The 22,820-nt window shown below is 40.4% G+C and overlaps 1 protein-coding gene across 1 annotated transcript in view; it reads right to left on the bottom strand.

Moving 5' to 3' along the window:
- Positions 1-22,267, bottom strand: part of LOC135941856 (voltage-dependent calcium channel gamma-5 subunit-like) — a 306,279-nt gene extending 284,012 nt beyond the window's left edge. The window contains exon 1 of the mRNA XM_065487605.1: positions 21,961-22,267. Within this exon, the coding sequence (XP_065343677.1) occupies positions 21,961-22,186 (226 nt within the window). The 5' untranslated portion in view covers positions 22,187-22,267. The remainder of the gene's footprint in view (positions 1-21,960) is intronic.
- Positions 22,268-22,820: the final 553 nt, after the last annotated feature.

The raw sequence follows: 22,820 nt of genomic DNA, 5'->3' as shown, positions 1-22,820 counted from the left end.
TGTTCTCCTTTTTCTGAAGGCACACTGCAGTGAAATCGTTACTTCGTTATGCGGACTTTACGTTACACTCGTCAATTGCACGCGTAAGGAGTAAAAAGTCTGTAATTTTTTAGTTGTTGATCGACTTTAGTCTTCAGAAACGATTAAACGGGGTGTTTATAATTAATTTCTTGCATAAAATTGATGAATTAGAACAATACTTTCATAAAATTTGGTAAAAACGTTATTCTGCTCAAATTTTCCCGCAAATAAGGATATGCCACGCCCAATTTTAAACACTAACCTCATTTCAAAGGTTCTGAGACATTTAGAAATCAATTTCTCGCACTCTTTTTAAATTAAATAATACCAATTTTCAAACAAATCGTTTGAGTTTTTAGTTATAGAACGAAGCTAAACAAAATATTTGGGTCATCGATCCGATTTGCTGCTCTCCAACCGTTTGGTGCATTTAATCGGAAAAGGTAAATACAGACGTCTGCTTGCACAATGCATTTTCCGTTTGTGTACTTTTATTGCCCGATTGCGCGCCGTCCGCAAACGAAACGAACCCGAACGGCAAAAAAATTATACTCGGTATATTCGAAATCATGGGCGAACAACTAACAAACAAACAAACGAGGCGAGCCGCTGATAACTTCATTCAGTGCAGGCATAAATAGAGTGCTCGCCCGGCGACCGCAGAATATTAAAACGTATTCGCGCAACAAAGAGGCGAAAAAGCGGCGCAGAATAAACAATTGTGCAGTTTAATTGATACGCGCGCACTTTTTCTCCACTCCCTTTTCCCGACGCCGGCTTTTAACGAGAATTTATCCTGCGTTTAGAACAGTTATTTTGCCACCAAATCCTCGTTTATCGTGAGTTACTGCGATATTTATCACGAAAAATTCATTTAGCATTAAAGTGGAATTAAAACAATAAGTTTTAAAAATTATTTGTAACAGAAAATCATTACCGCCAAGTTTTCAAAACCTTGTTTTGACTCTCGTTGTTACAGACCAGCGCTGCGATCGCCAAACCACCTGGAACCTTCCATCTTTCACTCAGGTTCAGGTAGTCTTGTCTGAGATGTCGTTGCAAAAGGAGCTGTGCTTGATCTGCGAGCGTCCGACGGCGGACGGCGCTGTCCTCGCTGTCCACGTGGACAAGGGGAAGCTGAAGACTTGGTTTCTCAATGTCTGTGGATACGAGATGGCCGAGGAAATCGAGGACGAGGACAAAATTTGCTACTTTTGCCTCTGGCACGCAGAGTGAGTTTTCGAAAGGAATTCAAGGAATTTTTTCCCTTTATATTTAAAGAATTTTCCCTGATAGTTTTCAATGGAAATTCGACGGAATGTCGGACGAGACTTTGGTTTGGTGGAATTTGGATTTGGACGATGCAGCCAAGGAGCTGCGGAAACATTACCTTGGTAAGAATTTGGTAATTCTTCAGGGTGAACAAAATAATTGAAATTTGTGTTTCCAACAGAGGGGAATGTGGAGCAGTGTTGGGTGCAGTTGGAGGTGATACAGATACCTAACGATGAAAGGGACCAAAAGAAAGAAGATGAAAAGAATGGCAAGAAATGTTTCTACTGCATGAAAGTTTTCAGCAATTCATATTTATTGAACATTCACTTGAAGAAAACACACAAAGCTGCTATCAGGTGTGAAAACCATCAATGTGCCACTTATTTCCACACAATCGAAGAAAGGGAAAAACACAACGAGGAAGTGCATGAAAAACCGAGAGAACAGAAAATATTCAAATGCAATTTTTGTAACAAGGAATTCAAAGGAAATGGTAGTATCAGACGCCATGTTCATCAGGTCCATCGTGAATTTCCATTCAAGTGCGCTTTAAAAGGCTGCGTCTCGTTTTTCAAAACTGATGTTGAAATGAGGGCTCACTTTGACTCTCTTCACAAAATCGAAGATGCAAAAATGATTGATTGTGAACATTGCGACTACAAAACAAAAAAGAAATTTGATCTACAAAGACATGTTGCTAGAAAACACAGAACAGAAAAGCCATTCAAGTGTGACAAATGCGGTGAAATGTTCTCAACGAAGAAAAGTTTGTCAAATCATATGAATTTCAAGCATGTATTCAAACGCTGCAAAATTTGTAAATTAGATGTTCCTGTTGGATATTTCGCTAATCACATTAGAAAGGTGACATGTGTTCGCTGTAAAAGCCAGTTTCAGTGTTCAGGTTTGTACCAATCGCACCTGAAAATGTGTAGAGAAACTTTGTTCAAATGTGCCAAGTGTCCAAAGAGCTTCACACACCATTGTTTGCTTGTATACCACATGAATAGAAAACATGGAAGTCGCGAATGGCGAGGTTTGGAGCACAAAGCTCTCGGATTCAAGTGTGAACCCTGCAAAAGGTACTGCAAAAGTGCGAATACATTGAAACAGCATCTAAACATGAAGCACAAGCAAGCCAAATTGAAGCTCTGTGCCCACTGCCCAAAGAGTTTCCTTTCCACTTTTAATTTGAAAATCCATCTCGCAATGAAACACAATTTGTTAGAGCTGGAATTTGAATGTGATATTTGCAAAAAACAGTACTTTTCCAAGTGTGTTCTTCGCTCACATTTGGTGGTGACCCATTTAAAAGTCAGAATTAAAGAAAGTTGTGGAATATGTAGAAAAAGAATGTTCAAACACAACATGAAAGAACACCTGCTAAATGTTCATGGTGCTCAATAACAACGCTCTTCGTGCGTTCCCATCTATAATAAAAAGATCAGTTGTTTATATTGTACCTAAATGCCTCAAATTTCTGGAATTAAATTATGTATTTCAAAATACATTTTTGTATTAATGCCAACCAACTCCCGTCTCTGCCTTAAATGTCTCAATTCTTATTAATTAATAACATATTGCGCATATACAAAAATGCCAAGATAGTTCTCTCCACCTCAACCGCAAGCTTTTTAGGCTTGCAAGAATTTTCAGTTTGTAAAAAATAGTCGGCAATTTATCAGCCTAATAAAAAGGAATGCAAAAGTCTCCACTCATTTCAATGCGTCAGTAAAAAAGGTTTCTGAAATAAATAAAGGTCAGAGCTTGAAAAAAATGAGTAAATGACAGTTTAGTGACGTATATACACACACACTGCGACAATTTCCGTGCGGATGAGCAAGAGCCGTTTGGGGGTCACTCGGCCGCTGGATTCGTGTGTGTGTGAGTTGCAGTCGAACGCGAAGCAAAGTGCCGGCCGGAGCAAATAGCTTAATAAACAATCGCCATGCAGCAAGTCTGCTGCAGCCTTTTGGCCTTTGTCTTCTGCTTGTTTTGTGCCAAATTTCTCCAACTGCGCGCCGGCCGTCATTACGCCGCAGATTTATCGCCCAGTTTTGAATCCGCGGCGCCGCGCAACTTTTATATATTTGCAGAATAACGGCGGCTCAACGCAGATTAGTAAAAGATAAATAGACACGCGCTTTCTCTCTCTCCGAACCAAACTTATATAAACGAGATGATTCGCCGCTAATAACTATGATGGAGCACACTCCGCGAAAACTTTTGTAACGAGCTAAAACTTTTATTTTTTTTCCTGGAAAATAAATCGATATAAAACAGGCAAATATTAATTTAGTCTTTTCAAACACACCAGATTCTAAACGAAGCCAATTTTCCCTTTCCATGCAGGGCTTGATTACACATTTCCCTTCTATATTTATTTTTATTCACCGCATATACTCATCTGGGTGCTAATTGAATGCAGTGTTTAATTAATAGTGGCAGACAAAGAAGGCGTTATACATTCATTTGTCGCGCGGCGCAATAATTGCACCTTTGCATATCAACAAGCAGCTTTTTATCACATACGAGCAGGGGGACGCGAGCAGAGCGCCGAGCTGTGATTAAAGCGGCGGACTCGCCAATAAAAGGGCCGGAATCTGCATGTCGTCCACGTGCCGCAAATCCGAATCGAATGGACGGAGCAAATTGCCGCCCGACGACGCGAGTGACAAGCAAGTGAATGACCGACACATATTCACTCACTCGCAGCCCGGCCGAATGTATTCAAACCGGCAAAATAGAGAGAGAGCGATTTTCGGCTTAAAATAAAAGGCGCCGGGAAAACACCGCATTTTCCGGTACTAAGCCGATCATTAAATCGGATGTGCTTGAAAAATGTTCAACCGAAGGAAAAAAATAAATTATGTGTGGGTTCCCGCATCGTCAGAGGTCAATATGGCGTCAAAATAATGGAGGCCTAAATAAACTTTGAATATACGCCCATTTTGTAGCTGCGCAGTAAACTTGTGCGCATTTTAAGCATGCGCAGTAAGTTCAGATCGCTTCTCCATCTCACAGGGATGCTAAAACTTACTACTGCGCATGCGTGAACCAAATTAAAACCTTCTGCGCAGTCGAATTTCCTATCAAGGCCCGGATTGCGATCTGTGTTGGTTTCCGCCGGTCAGAAGTCAACATGGCGTCGAAATAATGGAGGCCAATCAGGAGACAGTCCAGCGGCCAATCAGAAGCGTTGAAAAAGAGGCGTGCCGACCTAATAATTTAATTCCCGCGTATTTTGTTACATTTCCATCAGCCTGACGTGCCATCTAACGGTCGATTCGCCAATTACCGGGCTAATCAGCTGTTAGTAAAGAAATATCAATAGCAAAAGTCAAACATCAATCTATAAATTTATTTATTTTCCTACATCTAAGAAAAATATTATATTGATTTCAATTCCCTGAAGCTGCGGTGGACGGAGTTGGCGTTGGAATGGAGCAAATCGGATTAGCTGTAGCTAACTGACTTTGAAGAGCACAGATAGACAATCGGTAAGAGTCTCATTGCGTCATCAGTGACGTCAGCATTTTTTTGCCTCTTGAAAATAAGTGGATTCTTTTCAAATTGACATCCTCTGTTGAATGTTTTTACCTCCGCATACGATTGCTGTAAAAGCAAATGTATAGACGTGGCTGATTTGTGTAATATATATATATATATATATATATATATATATATATATATATATATATATATATATATATATATATATATCTTGCTCCTGTCGGATGATTATTGATGATTCGATTTTTCATCCATCCAGACATAACAGCAAAAAATTGTAATAAATATGATATTGTATTGCGAAATTCTATTCAATCATTTTACCTTTACCTCTATAGCAAAGAGTGCATGCCGTTCAAAGATCGACGTTTCTTATATCCAGCACATAATTTGATCGATTCCAATGAATAAGGAATCAAAATGTACCAAACACACGAAAAATTAAAAAATGACACTGCTGGGCAATTTAATTTAATTGAAAGACCGTCTTTGACGTAGTTTCTGAGCACACCAATCGATTCCTGAGGGACGAATTAGTTTAAATGGATCTTTTTCTCGACCAAAACGTCCATCGGGAAGCTGCGAACCTTTTTCCCGCCAAAAACAATATGAACGTTTAAGCGAGGACTGCGCATGCGTCAGAGCTGGCTGGATGTAACAAAGAAGTCATTCGTACAGGCGGTCTCTCCGCAAGTGCTCCAACCAGCTCTAACGCATGCGCATTCCTCGCAAATACGTTCATATTGTTTTGGCGGGAAAAAAAGCTGCACTATTTTAACGGAAAAAGTATCAATTCTAACTAATTCGACCCTCAGGATTCGATTGGTGGGCTCAGAAACTACGTCAGAGACGGTCTTCAACTAAGAATTTTAATAGAGATCGATTTTTACTTTCAAAACAGGATCAAAATAAAACAATTTTTATGATTTTTACAGAAAAAAAGCAAACATTTCGACTCCCTGGGTAAATTTGAGGCTTTTCGCAATCACATAATAAAAACACACTCATTTGCGGAATCAGAGAGGCAAAAAGTTTGATCGTTGGTTGGGCTGCCGGCGCACATTCGCAGCTAATAACGCGGATTTTTGGCGCCGGATTAGCGCAATTATGCCCCTGGTGCGTCGTGTGCAGTTTAATATTTGGAGCGGCGGAATTAAAGGCTGTTTAACGACGCTCGAGCGAATGGAAGGCGCGTCTCTCGATCTTTTTACGACTGCGCCATTAATTAGACTGCATTCCTGCCGCTCAACTGCCGGAATTCTCGTCATTTTTACTCCTACTCACTAAATCACACTTTTGCGCGCGTCGTCGCTATTTTTCCGAATTAATTAAACGTACGCGCCGCGCCGTAATGAGGACAATAAAAAAGAGAGAGCTGCTTTTTTCTCCCGGGCAGAGAGGAGGTCGCCGCAGAAGTGGCGCTGTTTTAATGAAAATTTTACGACGCAGCTCAAGCAGTTTGAAATCAAAGGTGCAAAAGAAAGCAGCGCGCACCTTTCGCCTCGAGACAGAAAACGCAGATCTTGCGTGCGTCTATTTCTTTTTCATCAAAAACGTGCAGAAATGAAAGCCTCTTTTACTTTTACAACCCGTAATTAAGGCAGAGAATTTTTATTTTTAATTCAAAACGTTTTCATACCATTATTTTAAAGAATAGGAGAGTGTCTTCTTGTTCTTGAGTTAAATAAATTTAATTAAAATTCATATTTTATGGGCTGAGAACTTAAAGACCCACTGAAACCACATTTTTTATATTCCAATCGATTCCTGAGGGTTTAAATGGGTGAGGAAAATCGTTATTTCGATCGAAAAATGTTTTGTGACGTGCGAAAAGAGGCGCGAAGCAAAACGAACGTTGCTTTGCCGCGCAAAACGCTTGCTTCTGCGCATGAGGCACCCCTCTGACGTCATAGCCATGCTTCAGGCTTGGCATTGGCAGCTGAGTGACGTTAGCGATGGCAGAGACATCTACCACACGCAGTTCCAGCAGTCACGTGACTCAATCCAGCAATCTCATTGGCTAAGAGCAAGAGCAGGCACGCATTGTTAGGAAGGAGTATGGAAGGGAGTTAGCGAGGAGACTAGCTCTTGGGCCAATGAAATGGCGGGATTGAGTCACGTGACTGCTTGAAGCTTCAACTACGTGAGCTTCACTGCTCTTGCTGGGTATGAGCAGTCACGTGACTCAATCCCGCAATCTCATTGGCTAAGAGCAAGCAAGCATCTCTCTCCCCTCCACTTTCTTCAAGCAGTGGCTCTACTGCGCATGTCACACTCCTCAGAGTGGGGGTGTTACAAGAGGAGGGGGAAGCAAGAAACGCGCGTTCCTGCTTTTAGCCAATGAAATGGCGGGATTGAGTCACGTGACTGCTCCAACTGCGTGTGCTTCACTGCTCTTGCTCGGTATGCGCAGATGTCTCTACTGTCGCAAGCTCCAGCTGTTGCTGTTGGCAGCTGAGAGAGCTGTGACGTCAGAGGAGTGACGCTTACGCAGAAGCAACCGATAAATTCAAGCGTTTTGCGCGCCAAAGCAACGTGCGTTTTGCTTTTGCACCTCTTCTCGCACGTTAAAAAACATTTTACGATCGGAAAATTATTAATCCCACCTATTTCAACCTTCTGAAATTGATTGGAATGTAAAAAATGTAGTTTCAGTCGGTCTTAAAATAAAAACACCAATTTTTAAATTTTTTAAAATTATGTCAGCACAAAATCTCGACTTCTAAGCGTCCGAAATGCAAAAACTGCATTAAATAAAGGGTAAAAGGTTGCTTAAAATGGTCTAAATCTGTGATTTTTATACAAAACCGCTCATTTTTTACAATTAAACAAAGAAAATAAAATACACTCCCTATTTAAAATAATTCCAAAGTAACGTTGACATTGACAACCATTTGTATTCAACGGAAAACGAATCAAATGAATGTCCTTCGGCTTTAATTCCGTTGCATATGCATGTCATCGCGGAGCTACATAATAAAGTAGCGACTAAAAGCAGGCAGGCAAGAAATAAAGACTGACTTTGTGCTGAGAGTCAATTTGCAATTTACACTGGCTCAAAAGCAAGCTCTCTCTCTCCCTCTCTCTCTCTCTCCCTCTCTCTCTCTCTCTCTCGCAGCCTTTTCCGATTTCCGACGACGACACATCACAAAAGCTGACGCAAAGGCAGCGAGCGCACGCGGCGCGCGCGAACCAATTAATCCGACGAGAGCAAAGCAGCTCTGCGTCTGCTGGCGTGCATTTGAATAATTAAAAGCGAAACAAAGCGCCCGGGAATTTCTTTCGCGCCGACTCGGCAGCTTTTATTTCCTTCGATCCGTAATCAGCCGCCGATTCTTTTCCGCGCGCGAGACGGATTATTTGCTGCCAACTTTTCCGCTGACTCGCTTGCAAATAATTGCACAGAGCGCCGCACGCGGGCCATGAAAGGAATTGCAACGCTTAATTGCGTCAATTGAACGAACGGTATTTTCATTCAACTCGTTTTCTTTCATTTAATTAAGTGGATCAATAAAGAACAGCAAACAGAGTTTTCTGGATATTTTTTGTCTTAATTTCTCGCAGGAATTAATTATTTCTGCTGGAAAATCCTGGAAAAGCTTGTTGCCAATGCATGAACTCGTCCCTTAAGATTTAGTTAAAGCCAAAATTGATTTAAGAAGCAGTGTAAATTTTTTAGAAAAGTAGCTGCAAAGTGAGCATGATTTTTAACTGTCTCCTAACTTGAAATCCTATTTTATTTCCCAACAAAGTGTTTCCGTAAAAGGATTCATACGCTGTTGGACAGATCTCGACGAGAGGAATCGAAACCTGCCAAGAAAATGTGGTCAAGCGATGGAAATTTGGGAGAAAATTTCTCAAATTTGAATTTTCCTCTCTTTAAGTATTGAAAATTTTAATTACAAACTTTTTAACGATCAACTGCTAATCCACCGAGAAATAACATTGAATCAACCAGGAATCCACCAGGATTCCGCCTAGATCCACCTGGATTGGCAACTGCATCGAAAAATTCAAATAATTTTCATTTGTCAACCTGTATCGATCCACTTGAAATTGTTTGTAGTAAAATAAATCATTCTCCTTCCTCTAATCACTCAAGAAATTTAATTTAAAACTTTAATATTTTTTAAAATTATTTTTCCAGTTTTTAACAAGCAAAAAATAATTCCTTTGCAGCTATATTTTTATTTATTTCACCTCTTTTCGCTTTTGCATGCAAATGAAACGTGGTGCCGAGGGAACTGGGGCGAAAAGGTGGAAAATATAATCCCATCAGCGGCGGCGCCGGAACCGCTCTCGGCGGCCGGCTCTCCCTGCTCTTTCTCTTTCTCGCGCCTTCCGCAATAATTTGAGCTGCCTCCTCGCAGATGCTAGATATTGGACTCGATAAATAAACGCCGGCCGTTTGTTTATTCGGGATGAGGGAAGGAGCAAAACGCGCCATTCGGTGCCAAAGTGGCGCCGATAAAAACTGAATCACAAAAAAAATAAAAATAATGTGCTCGCGTCCGGCACAAGATAAACAATGAAAGTTTCAACAATCGCCTATCACGGCGGCCCTCTCCTCTTCGCACACTAGAAAGTTTCTAAAGTGTACTTCGCGCAGGATTCTTTGAAAAGAGAGAGGGATGTTTTTGTTTTTGTCAAGATTGAACAACAGGCAATTTTAAATATTGTTTTAAAATAACCGCCACTCTGCGCTCGAGTGGCTCTCAATTTGAACATAATTTCTTGCTGCTGCTTGAGCTCGGTGGAGCACATGATTCATTTCGCGAAAAGAAGCCCCTCTGCCTGTGCCGCTCCGCTCGTTGGCCACTTGAAACACGAGTAAAAAGCGGACATCAAAAGCAGGCGCTTTTGAATACATACATTCATTCATTCATTTTTCCCCTCTCGCGTGGAGCTTGTCCACTTCTTGGAGGCGATCATTTGCTATAAAACGAGTCAACAGGTCCGTGCAATCAACACAAACGCGAACACACGCGAGCTGAGACTGAGAGCGCATTTAAGTCGCGGCAAAGCACACACACCGCTTCCCGCAACGTGCATTACTTATTCACGCGCGCGAGACGCCAATTTCCAGCACCTTTAGCCGCGCATTCCGGCTCATTAATCTTCAAGTGGGCTTGGGGAATAATACGGTAAGGAAATATTGGTGTAAAAATTTAACAAATCCAGCCCACAGGCAAGTAAAAAATAAATAAAACATAAATCTTCATTTTAGCGCTGAATTTTGGGGCGCAAAAGGTACCTAAAAGACACAGAATTTCACGTTGAGCTTAAAAAATTTTAGTATTTTAATTTTCGACCCATAGGAGTCGAGTTATTAATTTTCAAAGTCGAAAAAACGCGAAATGTGACATTTCAAACTTTGGTTTTCGGGGCCTAGACGGGGCCCTATTGACCGGAAGGCACTGATTTTGGTACCAAACGACGCCATTTGACGAGACGTGTCTGTTCGTGTGCAGTTTTTCAAAATTGGACCATTTTTAGAATTTTCTTGAATTTTTTTCGGATGAATTTTTGAAAAAGTTGAATTTTTCAATGATTTCCGCCAGGCAAGACATAAAATTCGAAACAATTGGCAATTTAATCGACGCGAAATTTATCTGGGATTATTTTAAGACCAAATAGGAGCCAATCTGATGAAAATTCTAGGAGGAGATAGATTTTTAACTTAGAAAAGCGTGATTTTTTTAACTTTCTCCATAAGGTTAACATGAGAAATCGAAATTTCGTGATTTTTTTCCAAACACAGCAAAATTGAAGTGTTTTATCGATTTCATCATTCGCGCAGGACTACTACAGGTCTGCAACCCGATTTTCAGATTTTTCACGCCCATAGAAAAATTAAAATTAATTTTTTCCGGTTTTTTCGACTTTGCGACGGCTCATGGGCATAAAAGGTTTTATTTTTCTTAAAATTCGGCCGTTCATCCGATAATCGACCACGACCCCTCATCGGAAAGGTCTTTAAATGGGCTTTCACCTGGGATACCCAACGACCTTTTTCAGGCTACCCTGCGACCTGAGATCCGTTCCCAGGTAGAATTTTCAAGATTTTTCAGAAATTTCGAGCACATTTGGCAACGATTTTTCACCCTCACCTTCCTCAGGTCACCCGACCTGAAGTCAGTTTTTTTGCGGTTTTTCCGGCTCCAATGGTCAGTTGTCCGAATGGCCCAAAAGGCGCAAGTTTAAATAATTTCATTCGAATTTTTCACCTTGAAAACGGCAACGCGTGTGTGATTGAGGTTGAATTGCATCTTGTGTGAGTGACGGGTGTGTGTTGGTCGTTGGGTCCCCTAATAATAATTCAGGGGGGCGTCATTCAATTTTTGCGACACCCGCCATGAATAATTGAGCGCGTCGGGTGCGGCCACGGCCAGTGGGGCTAATTTCGCGTGATTTACGGCTGTGTTTGCGTGCTCGATTTGCATCGCGCCTCGCATGAATCATCGCACGGCCTAATGGCTTTCGAATGCACACACATACACACACAAACAGCCGCAGAATTTATCAAATTTTGGCTCGGCCCGAATTTGATTTCGCGTTAGATACGCGCGAGAGAGAGAGAGAGAGAGATGCCTTTGTGCGGTTTTCCGGCGGCCGATTTTTGCGGCCGTGATTGCCAATTTATGGCACTTTAGCCGCTTTGTTTGTTTGCCCTATTGATCCGACAGACGGAATTTCGCATCAATTTGCTCTGCTGCCCCGAGAGCGCCAGCGAGAAAGCAGCCGGACCAATCGTTTCGAGATTTTCACCCCGGGCCAAAAGCTGTAATCATTTCAACGGCGAAACTGATGTTTTTCGCTTAAATATATAAATTTTGTGGATATGCTTTTGGGCGAAATTTATTTGTTCGGGACTAAAAGGTTTCATATTCATTTCCATTTCTATCCCGATTGGATCCGCAAATTACTCTTTGATCGTGATTTATTACTAATTATTTTTTGCTTTTGTTCAAAGGATGGATTTAGAGTTTAGAGGGGGGAAATAATTACAGAATGAATCAGTCGGTGAAATTTATGCCCTTGACATTTTTTATAAATAATTTTGGACACAATGTGTCCTCTATAGATCCTCTAATTTTTTAATTATTAAACTGTGCTACAATTCGTCAAGATTTCATTAAAAAAATGAATTTTCACTAAAAAACGGAAATATTCGATATTTTTTTAAATTTTGTCATCACTAAATCGCGGTTTCTGCACACCGTGAGACTTGTCTTGACCTCCCCTAATAAAATTAAGGGTTAAAAAGGTTATCTCAAGAGTTAATAAACTATTATTTGCGACTAAAGCGTATTTCTAGTTCATTAAACAGTAAATTTCATCAATCTTTCAGAAATAACGGTTAAATCGTTCGATATTTTGAAGATATCTGTAAAGGACTGTCTCTGACGAAGCTTCTGAGCTCACCAATCGATTCCTGAGGGTCGAATTAGGTAAAAAGCATATTTTTCCCGGCCAAAAAGTGCAGCGCGACGTGCGAACTTTTTTCCCGCCAAAACTAAATTAACGTATTTGCGAGAACTGCGAATGCGTGAGAGCTGGTTTGAGCACTTGCAGAGAGACCACCTGTACGAATGACTTCTTTGTCACATCCAGCCAGCTCTGACGCATGCGCAGTGCTCGCATTCATATTGTTTTGGCGGGAAAAAATGTTCGCACGCCACTCTTGGCCCTTTCGGCCGGAAAAAACATCCACTTTACCTAATTCGTCCCTCAGGAATCGATTGGTGAGCTCAGAAACTTCATCAAAGACAGTAGACGGTGATTAAATCGATACTCTATTGACGCGGGAAAGATTTAACTGGCATTAGAGGCATTCTTCCGCTGACAACCAGACATTTTGCTCAACATTTCACAGTTTCGAAGCTCTTGAAACTGCTGCCTTTCCAAAATAAAGCTCTCCAGCCGAATTCGGTGCAAAAAGTTGAAGCAAGAATTCGCGTATAGCAAACTTTGAAGAGCACTCGAGTCCAAAATGCGTGCGGAGTCGATCAGAGAATTCCCTGCGGACTCGAGTAGTTTCGGCTTTGGTGTGTGCATGCAAGTTTAAAATATGCATGGCGAGAGCGAGTTGGTCGGACACTTCATCACGCGGCAGCGAGCCGAGAAGGGAATGCGGCCGGCCGGCCCACCTGCGCCTTTGCCACTTTGATCGCCGGCTCGGGCGGCGCGTAATTAAGGCAGCCGCCGCGCCGCACACCCGAAAGCCCTTTTTGCCCGTCCGCCCACGACTGACGATGACCTTTGACGCCGCTTTTTAAGCTCGCACGCACTCGACACGAGTTCTTTTTTGATGCTCTGCAATGCGAGGAAATCGGGCGAGCTAAATGCCAAAAGAGATCCGATTTAGCTTTCTCTTTGAAAAGAGAGTTTTAATTCGAGATTTTTAGCCAGGGGTTGTTTTTTAGGTGTTTTTCCAACCCTAACGTTACCCTGAGGATCAGCACACGGAAAAACTGGTGTTTTAGAACCTCTGGAGTTTAAATTTAAGCCATAAAAATTATATATTTACGAAAAATAGACATTTATTCAAAATTTACGACATTTAATGTCCCTCAAGGGCCATGGTAAATCAAATTTGATGTTTACGATGCTCTCTATTGGCATTTATAACTTATTAATTCATGATTTTTCTTTAAAACGTCTGTATAACCGTTAAATTTTTAGATTTTGCCGCTCTTGAGGGTACTAGTTACGCCCACTTTTCAAATTCTCGTATTTTTCACGAGTTAATGTCTTCTTCCAGAGATATACGTCAAATCTGTGCATTTAAAGGGCCTTATTCTGTACTGTACACTTAGAAAATAGTTATTCATTTATTTTTATGAAACAAAAATTGAGAAATAATTAATAAATTAATTTTTCTACTAATTTAAAAAATATTTCCCATATCGCTAAAACAAATCATCCAAATAAAAACACTGATTTAGAATTAATTTAGGACACGATTGATCCAAATCCTCGATTTTCAGGCGTGTATTTGATGGCAAGTCACGCCGTGAGTGCCGATCAGTGCGTATTTTTCAACGTCGCAATCAAACGGGGTCGAGGGGATTAGGGTCGTGACGCGTTGCAGAGCAAGCGAAATTAGCGGGATGAATCTCGCTGGGTGCGCAGTAAGCAGCTTTGCGTCGTTAGCCGAGGCTAATTGCCGCACGCACGCACTCGGCACAATCGCACGTACGTGCACCGCAAGACCATGCAAATACGCACTGCAGATTACTGCTTTACTACGAGAACCAACGTGCAGAAAATTGTATTTTTATTGGGGAAAGTTACAAACGTAAAATTAAATTGGATTGGAAAATTTATCATGAAAATAATGAATATTTGTGTTTACTAACAGCTGATTAGCCTGGTAATTGGCGAATCAACCGTTAGATGGCACATCAGGCTGATGGAAATGTAACAAAATACGCGGGAATGAATTTATTATGTCGGCACGCCCCTTTTTTGACGCTTCTGATCGGCCGCTGGACTGTCTCCTGACTGGCCTTCATTATTTCAACGCCATTTTGACTTCTGACCGGCTAGAATCAAATACAGATTGCAACCCAGCCCCCGGTGGGAATTATGACTGCGCAGAAGGTTTTAAATTAGGTCACGCATGCGCAGTGATGAGTTTCAGCCTCCCTGAGAGATGAAAAAGCGAACTGAACATACTGCGCATGCTTAAGATGCGCACAAATTTACTGCGCAGCTTCAAAATTGGCGAACTTTTCAATCTGACCACTGATATTTTTGTTGTTATTTCTTTGCTAACAGCTGATTGCCCCGGTAATTGGTAAATCGACCGTTAGATGGCACATCAGGCTAATGAAAATGTAAAAAATACGCGGGAATGAAATTACTAGGTCGGCACGCCCCTTTTTTGACGCTTCTGATTGCCCGCTGGACTGTCTCCTGATTAATTCGACGCCATATTGACTTCTGACCGGCGGGAAACCAACACAGATCGCAACTTGGATCCCGTTGGTCAAAATATTATGTTTTTACTCTCTTTAATTATTTTTTGGGGACTTCAATAACAACGAAAATTAGTTTTAAATTGCCTTTAGTAAAGAAATAAAATTTCTAGACAATTTTTAGTCCTCAACAAAGGCTCTTAGACTGAAACCCATTTGATTTTTCAATCTCCAAATTTATTTACAGCAAAATAAATTGAAGTTCATGAATACGAGCGCGTTGGCCGAGCGTGGCGTGAGCTCTCGGATGAGCGGATTGTGTCCATTATAGGCACTCGCGAGAGTAATTTGCCTGCCTCTCTCGCTGATGCAGCAGCAGCTCGCGTCGGAGTGCGTCAATCTCTCTCTCTCTCTCTCTTGCTTGCTTCTCTCGCGAGCGCTAACAATCACTTAAAACAGAGCTGTCATGTAGTCTGGCGCGCTTTGTCTCGTCGCCGGAGATAAACAAACGATTGATTGCTCCTGCCTGCCGCCTGCTTCCTGCAAAAAGCTTCTCCGCCGCCCGCCCGCACGCAAGTCTGCGGAAAAAAATAAATATATGCCCATTTCGTGGTCGACGGCTAAAAGCAGATCAAACGGCCACATTTGAATAGCCCTGATGTGTTTTTAAAAACCGTTGATGGGCGTAAAAACGCGATAAATCGTTGAATGTTTTAAATAAAACCGCTCTTTCCTATAGATTCGTGACTATTAATTCTCTAAAAGTGGCGCTGCGATCGCCTAACTATACCTGATGGAACCAATCGGGATCCGGATTGCGATTTGTGTTGATTCCCGCCTGTCAGAAGTCAATATGGCGTCGAAATAATGGAGGCCAATCAGGAGACAGTCCAGCGGCCAATCAGAAGCGTTAAAAAGGGGGCGTGCCGGCGTAATAATTTCATTCCCGCGTATTTCGTTACATTTCCGTTAGCCTGATGTGCCATCTAACGGTCGATTCGCCAATTACCGGGCTAATGAGCTGTTACTAAAGAAATAACAACAAAAATATTAATTGTGCTCAAGGCATTTTCATGATAAATATTCCAAGCGACTTTCCCGCTGTGAATCAAGCCCCTGGTGGGTGTAAAATAAACAAAAACAATTAATTTCCAAACAAAAATCACGTGTCTTGTCTGGAACAATAAGCCAGAGTGGATAAATCTGTCGCGTGCGTGGCCCAGCAGTGTGTGTATATGTGTGCGTCTCTGGGCCGACGAGGGGATGATGTTCTACTCGCAGGGGGCGGCCAGGGGTGTGTGTTTGCATTATGAATCCCAATGACGTCACGCAAATCCCCTGCAAGGTGCGAAGTTTGCCGCTCTCGCTCGGCGCGTATGCCACACACATCGCGGCGATATTTCACAGATCACCTTGCATTAGCGCCTCGCCACCCCCGCTCCACCCCCACCCGCCAGCTCGCGCTCTCTCTCGGGCCATTTGTTTTAAACGCGGCCGCTCCGTAATCAACACAACGAACGAACGAGCGAACGAACGAACGTCTTCCGCTCTGCAGCGAGATGCACTAGAAGGGAAGCCAGTTCCCAAATCCTGGATAAAGGTTAATGCACTCGCACTCGACGCTTATATTATGCATTCCGTGTAAATTTCCAATGCAAACAGGGGTTGAAATGCCCTCCACAAACTGGAGACCTTTTAAGGAGACTTATAAGTTGCCAAATGCTTTATTTTTCCTTTCATTTAAGAACCATAAAGCGATATAAATGCCTCGTGCATAATTATTGCCAGTTGATTGCTTTTGGTCTCTACTTGCTGGGCTACAGAGTTTTAATTTCGTCTAACTCCAGTGTATTAATTAATATAGAGACCTTAAAAAGTGACAAAAGCGTCGATAGGCAACGCGCGTGGCAGAAGTGACCAACAAATTGCCTATTTGAATGCGTTTAAATCGCTAACCATTCAGCTGCAAATGAGTGGAATACCAATATTTCGCACTCTAATTACAGCTAAAGAGTTTTTAAATCGATTTTTAATCACAGAAACGCATTAAAAGATGAATTAAATGCAATTAAAAACGCGCAAATCGGAAAATGCAGCAAGAATTCTTTGATAAAAAAATTCATAACGCTGATTGGCTGGAGGCCGTGGTTGCCTAGCAACAGCAGTGTTTAGTGTTGTTAATTCCGCGTTTTTTTTTTCAAATGCCTTTGGTAAATCGCTTTTCATTCTGCTTCTGATGAGCAGAAACCCGATTTATTGGTCTCTAATTACAGGTTAAGAGTTTTTCTATCAATTTTCAATCGCAGAAACGCATTGAAACTTGATTTAAAATGCGTAAATCGAAAAAAGGAGCAGGAATTCTTTGCTTACAACAAGTGTCCGTCGTTGCTAGGCAACCGCGGACGCTGCTGACTAGCCAATGAGCGTTGAGAATTTTTTGAGTAAAGAATTCTTGCTGTATTCTCCGATTTCCGTGTTATAAATCGGATTAAATCGACTTTATAATGGGTTTATGGGATTTTTAATCGATGAAACGACTCTTAAGCTGCGAGTAGAGACCGAATAATCGGTTTTCTGCTCATTAAAAGCAGAATTATGAGCGATATACCAGAGGTATTTCAATAAACAACGCGCAATGCACAACTAACGTGAGCTGTTGCTAGGCAACCACGGACATGCGCGTTGCGTCAAGCCAATCAGCATTGAGGAACTTTTTGAACAGAGAATTCTTGCTGTTTTCTCCAATTTGCGCCTTTTAAATAGGTTTAAATCGACTTTAAATGTGTTTCTGCACGGTTATGAATTGATAGGTTCGCGCTTTAGCGGGTTTCTGCTAATCAAAAGCAGAATATTAAGCGATTTACCAGAGGAATTTGACATATACATATGTGGTTCCTATAGGAAAGAAAAAATGGCGTCCGCTTAATTGTCTGTCTTTAACTTAAACTGATCAGAACGCAATGATTGGAATTTTTACGCCACGTCTTAGAAATAAAAACCATGGCTTCCAGTTAAGAATTTTTTTCCAAATTCACTCCCATACATCCGCAATGGCCATTTTGTAATATGCAAATCGTTTTCTAACTGACGGGTGACAACTTAAAATAAAATCATGCCTATTTCCGCGTTCTCCATTATTATACATACGATGATAAATTTTAATGACTTAGCGTAATCCGAAAGCCAGAAGATAAATTCGTGGCTTCGTGTTAGAGAGCTGTCGGCGCGGCGCCGGCGGACGAGCGGGCGGTCGGAGTAATGCTCGTAAAGTGTGCATTGCACATGCGGAGCTACCCTCGAGTGCAGCATTGCGAAATGCACTTAACCGCGAGAGCAGCCAGCCATCCAGCCAGCGACGTGCTCATACACATAATCCATTTTACTGCTTTTAAGTGGCGACAAAATGCGCGGCAGGCAATCAAATTTGCAATTAGAAAATATACACCTCTAGCACCTGATTTTCGAGTTAATCCGGCGTTTCAGGAAAATTTGAGCCAAACAGCCTCCAGAAAAGAGGATTACTTTATTGAAGAGAGATTATTCTGTCTATTTCCAGCCCCAGATTATTGTGTAAATCATTTTCTCTGCGAGGAAAATGAGAAAATCGGATTTGTCTGGTGGGTGGATACATGTTTGTGAGGAAATTCAAATATCAGGCTGCCTGAATTTTAGACGATCGGAATTTTCTGAAGCTTACAATCGTCATGGGAACATCGTATTAGTATTAGTTCTCGTAATATGAAGTTTTAAGCCGAAATGGAAAAAATATATTTTAACATTTCTACAAATAACGGACATTTTGAAGAATGAGTGATTAAAAAAACTATTTTAGACGAAAAGAATTTAGTGTTAAACCCTTTTTCTCGCGTTGGATACAAATCCTTATTTTTAATAACGTAAATGCTTAATTTAAAATTCAGGCCATGCATTGTTATGTTGCATTTTACATTTCTGATTAGAAATGAGGAAGGAAATTAATACGAAATGAATTTAGAAACAATGAAAACGACTGTTTTCATGAGAAACTCAATTTTAAATAATTGTAAAGAGCAGCTTTACAAGTCAACAATTAATATAACGTTAATAATAAGTTCATTGTTTGTGAAATTAAGCAACAGTTCAACTCTACAATTTGGTGGATTCATGAAATCAGGACCGAGCAACAGGATAATTCCAGATTTTACCAGAAAATTGTGTTTCCGAAAAAAGTGGGAAATTTGAAGGCCCTGAAATTAAAGCTGAAGACCTAATTCTTAATTCAGCACATGCCGATTTGACCATAAATTTAGATTTATTTCAAAAGCTTTGCTTTAACTCTAGCAGATTGTAAAATTTCATGGGATTTTTTTGAAAAATTAATTCACCAGTTGCATAAACCGTAAGTGTTCAAAGCCGCCAACAGATGGCGCCACCGTAGACTTTCGCTTTTAAGGCACTTCCGCTGCGATTTCAGACTCAATCTAGCTACTGTGCACTCTTCAATTAATTTGCTAATTTTTGACGTGCTGAAAACCAAAATCGGTTCAGCCAATCGCCATAGAATCGTGAAAAACTATTTTTTGAAATAAAAAAATATTTTCCAACGTTTCTACGGCGAATGGCTGAACCGATTTTGGTTTTCAGCACGTCAAAAAAAGCAAATTAATTATAAAAAAGCAAAATAGCTAGATTGAGTCTGAAATCGCAGCGGAAATGCCTTAAAACCGCTTAAAACAAATTTTTTTAAGAAAGTGTATGGTTGCGCCATCTGTTGGCGGCTTCAATAACTAAGGGTTTATGCAACTGGTCAGGATTTTTCATTTGTTTTCGATCCAATCCCATCACGCTCTATCAAATTCCCTTCTGGTGAAATAAACAACCATTTTTCCAAATATTTCGATAGTATTTTAAACAGGATATTTTACAAGCTCTATACTTTAAAAATGTTTTATCCTATTTTCTAGATAAATAAAAGTATCCGGTCCCATCACTCCCAAAAATGGACCTTTAGAACCGATCCTCCGCGAACAAACAAACGAAATTGAAAATTTGCATGTTCGGCTCGGCTCAAAGGGCCGGCAGCTAAAGGCTGGGGCTGCGCTGCGTTATTTTATCGACTCTTGCTTGATGTCCGCGTGCAAAAGCAACACAGCACACTCTTTAATCTGCATAACTGTTGGGTTCGCCCAATTTGCATAGCTTGTGCAACAACAAAGAAACGAATAAACAAATGCACACACAAAGCGCCCGGGCAAAATCTGCATACAAATCGGCCGCCGATAAAAACAAACAAAAAATCGGCTCCGAAAATGGATTTAAACGCGCCTCTTGAAGCGCAGGGTCCAGTTGGACGCGTTCCAATTCGTGGCGTGCCCGCAAACGCGAATGAATCAACTTTTTTCTCTCGCAAATGAGCTTTGTAGACATTACAAACATGCAATAGTCATTTTCGCTCTATCTGTTCCTTAATAACATTTGCTTCCGATGGTTTTCTTCTTCTTCTTGCGCGCGATTCCAGGTCAACTCCGCGTATTAATACGCCAAAAGCGTTATTCCAGAACAAATGCGAGGTAAATTTATATTATTTCTATTTAATGGCAGCTTTTAACGTTTTCTTTCTGCATCCATGACTAAATTTCTTAGGTTTTTAATATTTTTAAAGATGAAAATAGAAATTTTTGACTAAATTGGACTTTTTAGAGGTAGTTAATCATTTTTCTCGAGCTTCCCTTTAAAAGTTAGAGGTTTTAAAGGGGTTTTGCAAGGAGAAAACTAAAGAAAAATCGGCGAAATTTCCGGAGAATTTTAATTTAAATCAGATTTCACCAGAGTTGCGAGCAGTACAGTTGTGAAGGCACCGAATAAATCGAAAAAATACTTATTTTAATTCGAATTTTTCCACCATTCAATTCAGATTGTGTTCTCTTTAAATTTTAATTTGTCAAAGTTCTTAAATTTAATATTGTTGTTGAGAATTTTATTATGATTTAAATTCTATTTAAAGTCCTTATTCTGTTAGTCATAATCGACAAGAGACTTAAACTGATTAAAAGAAGAATTATTCAAGATCTCCGCGAGATTATTTTCACCCCCTGCCCAAAAAATATCTTCATCTCTAACTTCTCCCTTTAATTTTACGTTTTTTACCACTTTGATGTTGTAGATTTTTATAAAAATTAGGAAAATTAGTCCCCGGCTGGCCTGATTAATTTATAATTTTATTTAAATAGTTAGAAAAAAGTTTAATCAACTGTCGGGATTCGAGGAGTAAAAATCTGCAATTAAATCATGGTCTGTTTTGAGGTTTATAATTTAACTATGCCCTCATTTTATTGCAAAACAGAGCCGAAATTATCTTTTTAACCATCTTATCTCCAAATAAATTAATTTTTAATCTTTCTTTTAAAATTTGCATCGAAAAAAAATAAAAATATTTACAATTTTCTTCAAAATTGAATTGTTTTTTATTCTATATCTTCAAATTTTGCTTCTGCTGAAATAATTTACTTTTATTTCACCTCCAAATTGTTTTGGACAGTAGATTTTGTAGCTTAATTAATTTTGGAAATTTTTTAAAGGCGGAGAAAAATGTTTTAAATGATTTCCCTTATATTTTAAGAACAGATCTCCTTTAAATAGTGACTTTTAATTTTTTCCTGTACGGATTTTAAATCATTTAAATGTTTTTGGTCTAGAATATTAGGTTATTCCATGCACCAAATTGAAAATAAAACATTTTTAAAAATAAAAATCATGTCTTCCCACTCACGAAAATAGAGAACGCTTTAAATCCAGGTTTTTCTAACCCTGAACAATTTAAATTTTGGTCTTAGGGAGCGTTCAAGACGCTTTAAAAATATCAAAATTGATGGAAAGTCCAGAAAATTTCAGAAAAAAATCAATTTTGGTTCCAAATTGTTTTTAACAGCAAAATTTCACATTTATCTCCCTTTTTAAATAATAAAAATCAACTGAATAAAATTTCTTAGCACCAAACGCATTTCTGTATTCGAGTTGTAAAATTTTCTAAGTCTTTTTGAGGATCAAAAACTTCAAAACATTGCAAGAAATCGTTTTTCTAGAGATTTTTAAACGAAATTTAATTTTTCGTAACAGATTTTCTCATAAAATAAATATTATTTTATTTTTTAACATTTTTTCCAGGAGTCCTATCCACTTTAAAACATTTTTTCGTCGACAAAAACAATTTGCCAGCCTGTTAATTGTTAAAATTCAAGCGTGTACTCACGTCTGGTCATGTTGGCGCCGCGCTTGAAGTGCGAGCACACCTTCCAGAAGCCGATCTTGAAGGTGGCGGCGACTGTGGCGTCCGAGTTGGGCATCCGCACCGGCTCGTGCGTGTAAATCCACACGTTGGTGAGCACGGCGAGGGCCATAACGGCGGTGGCCGCGACGCCCAGCAGCACGCTCAGCCGGGACAGCTGCGCGCCGGATCGCCTCGGCCGCGGACACATGCTCACATTCCACGCGAACCCCACGAGATCGAGATCGAGAGACGCACCGACCCACCGAATGAACAGCAGCAACGCACAGCTCGGCTCGTGGCCGCCGACCGACTGACTGCCCTGACTGCCGCCGCCGCCGCTGCCGCCTCCGAGCCGGCGCACTCCCGCAGCCGCCCCCGACACACGCGAGTGCCCAGGCTCCCTGCTCCATACAGCGACTGCAGCTCCGCCGAACGGCTACATCTGGGGTTTTGCTCCACAGAGAGATAAAGGGAAAAGTTTATTTCGTAGAAATTTAATTTTTGTATGTACATTTATAAATGTTTCACATTTGCTGTTAAATTTTCCGCTTGGTTTTTAAAAGGTTAGACCTGTTATAGCCTTCTATAAACAATTTTTCGTTGTAATAAGAGAATCAATTTGTTAAATAATTACAATATTAGAACTGTTAAAAATAAAAATCAAATTAAAAAATTTAGAAAAATAAATTTAATATTAAAAAATTAAAATAATTTAACTTAACGTGACTTTGGAGGTTGATTGGATGGAATTTTTTAATTTCTTGTTAATGTGTGATGAAATTCCGGGTTTGAATCTCAGGAATGGGGGCGTTTCCTATTTTTTCGGTGTCTCAAAAATCCCC

Source organism: Cloeon dipterum, chromosome 4 (assembly GCF_949628265.1).
Source record: "Cloeon dipterum chromosome 4, ieCloDipt1.1, whole genome shotgun sequence".
Lineage (NCBI taxonomy): Eukaryota > Metazoa > Arthropoda > Insecta > Ephemeroptera > Baetidae > Cloeon > Cloeon dipterum.
This window is presented reverse-complemented; position numbering and strand designations above follow the sequence as displayed.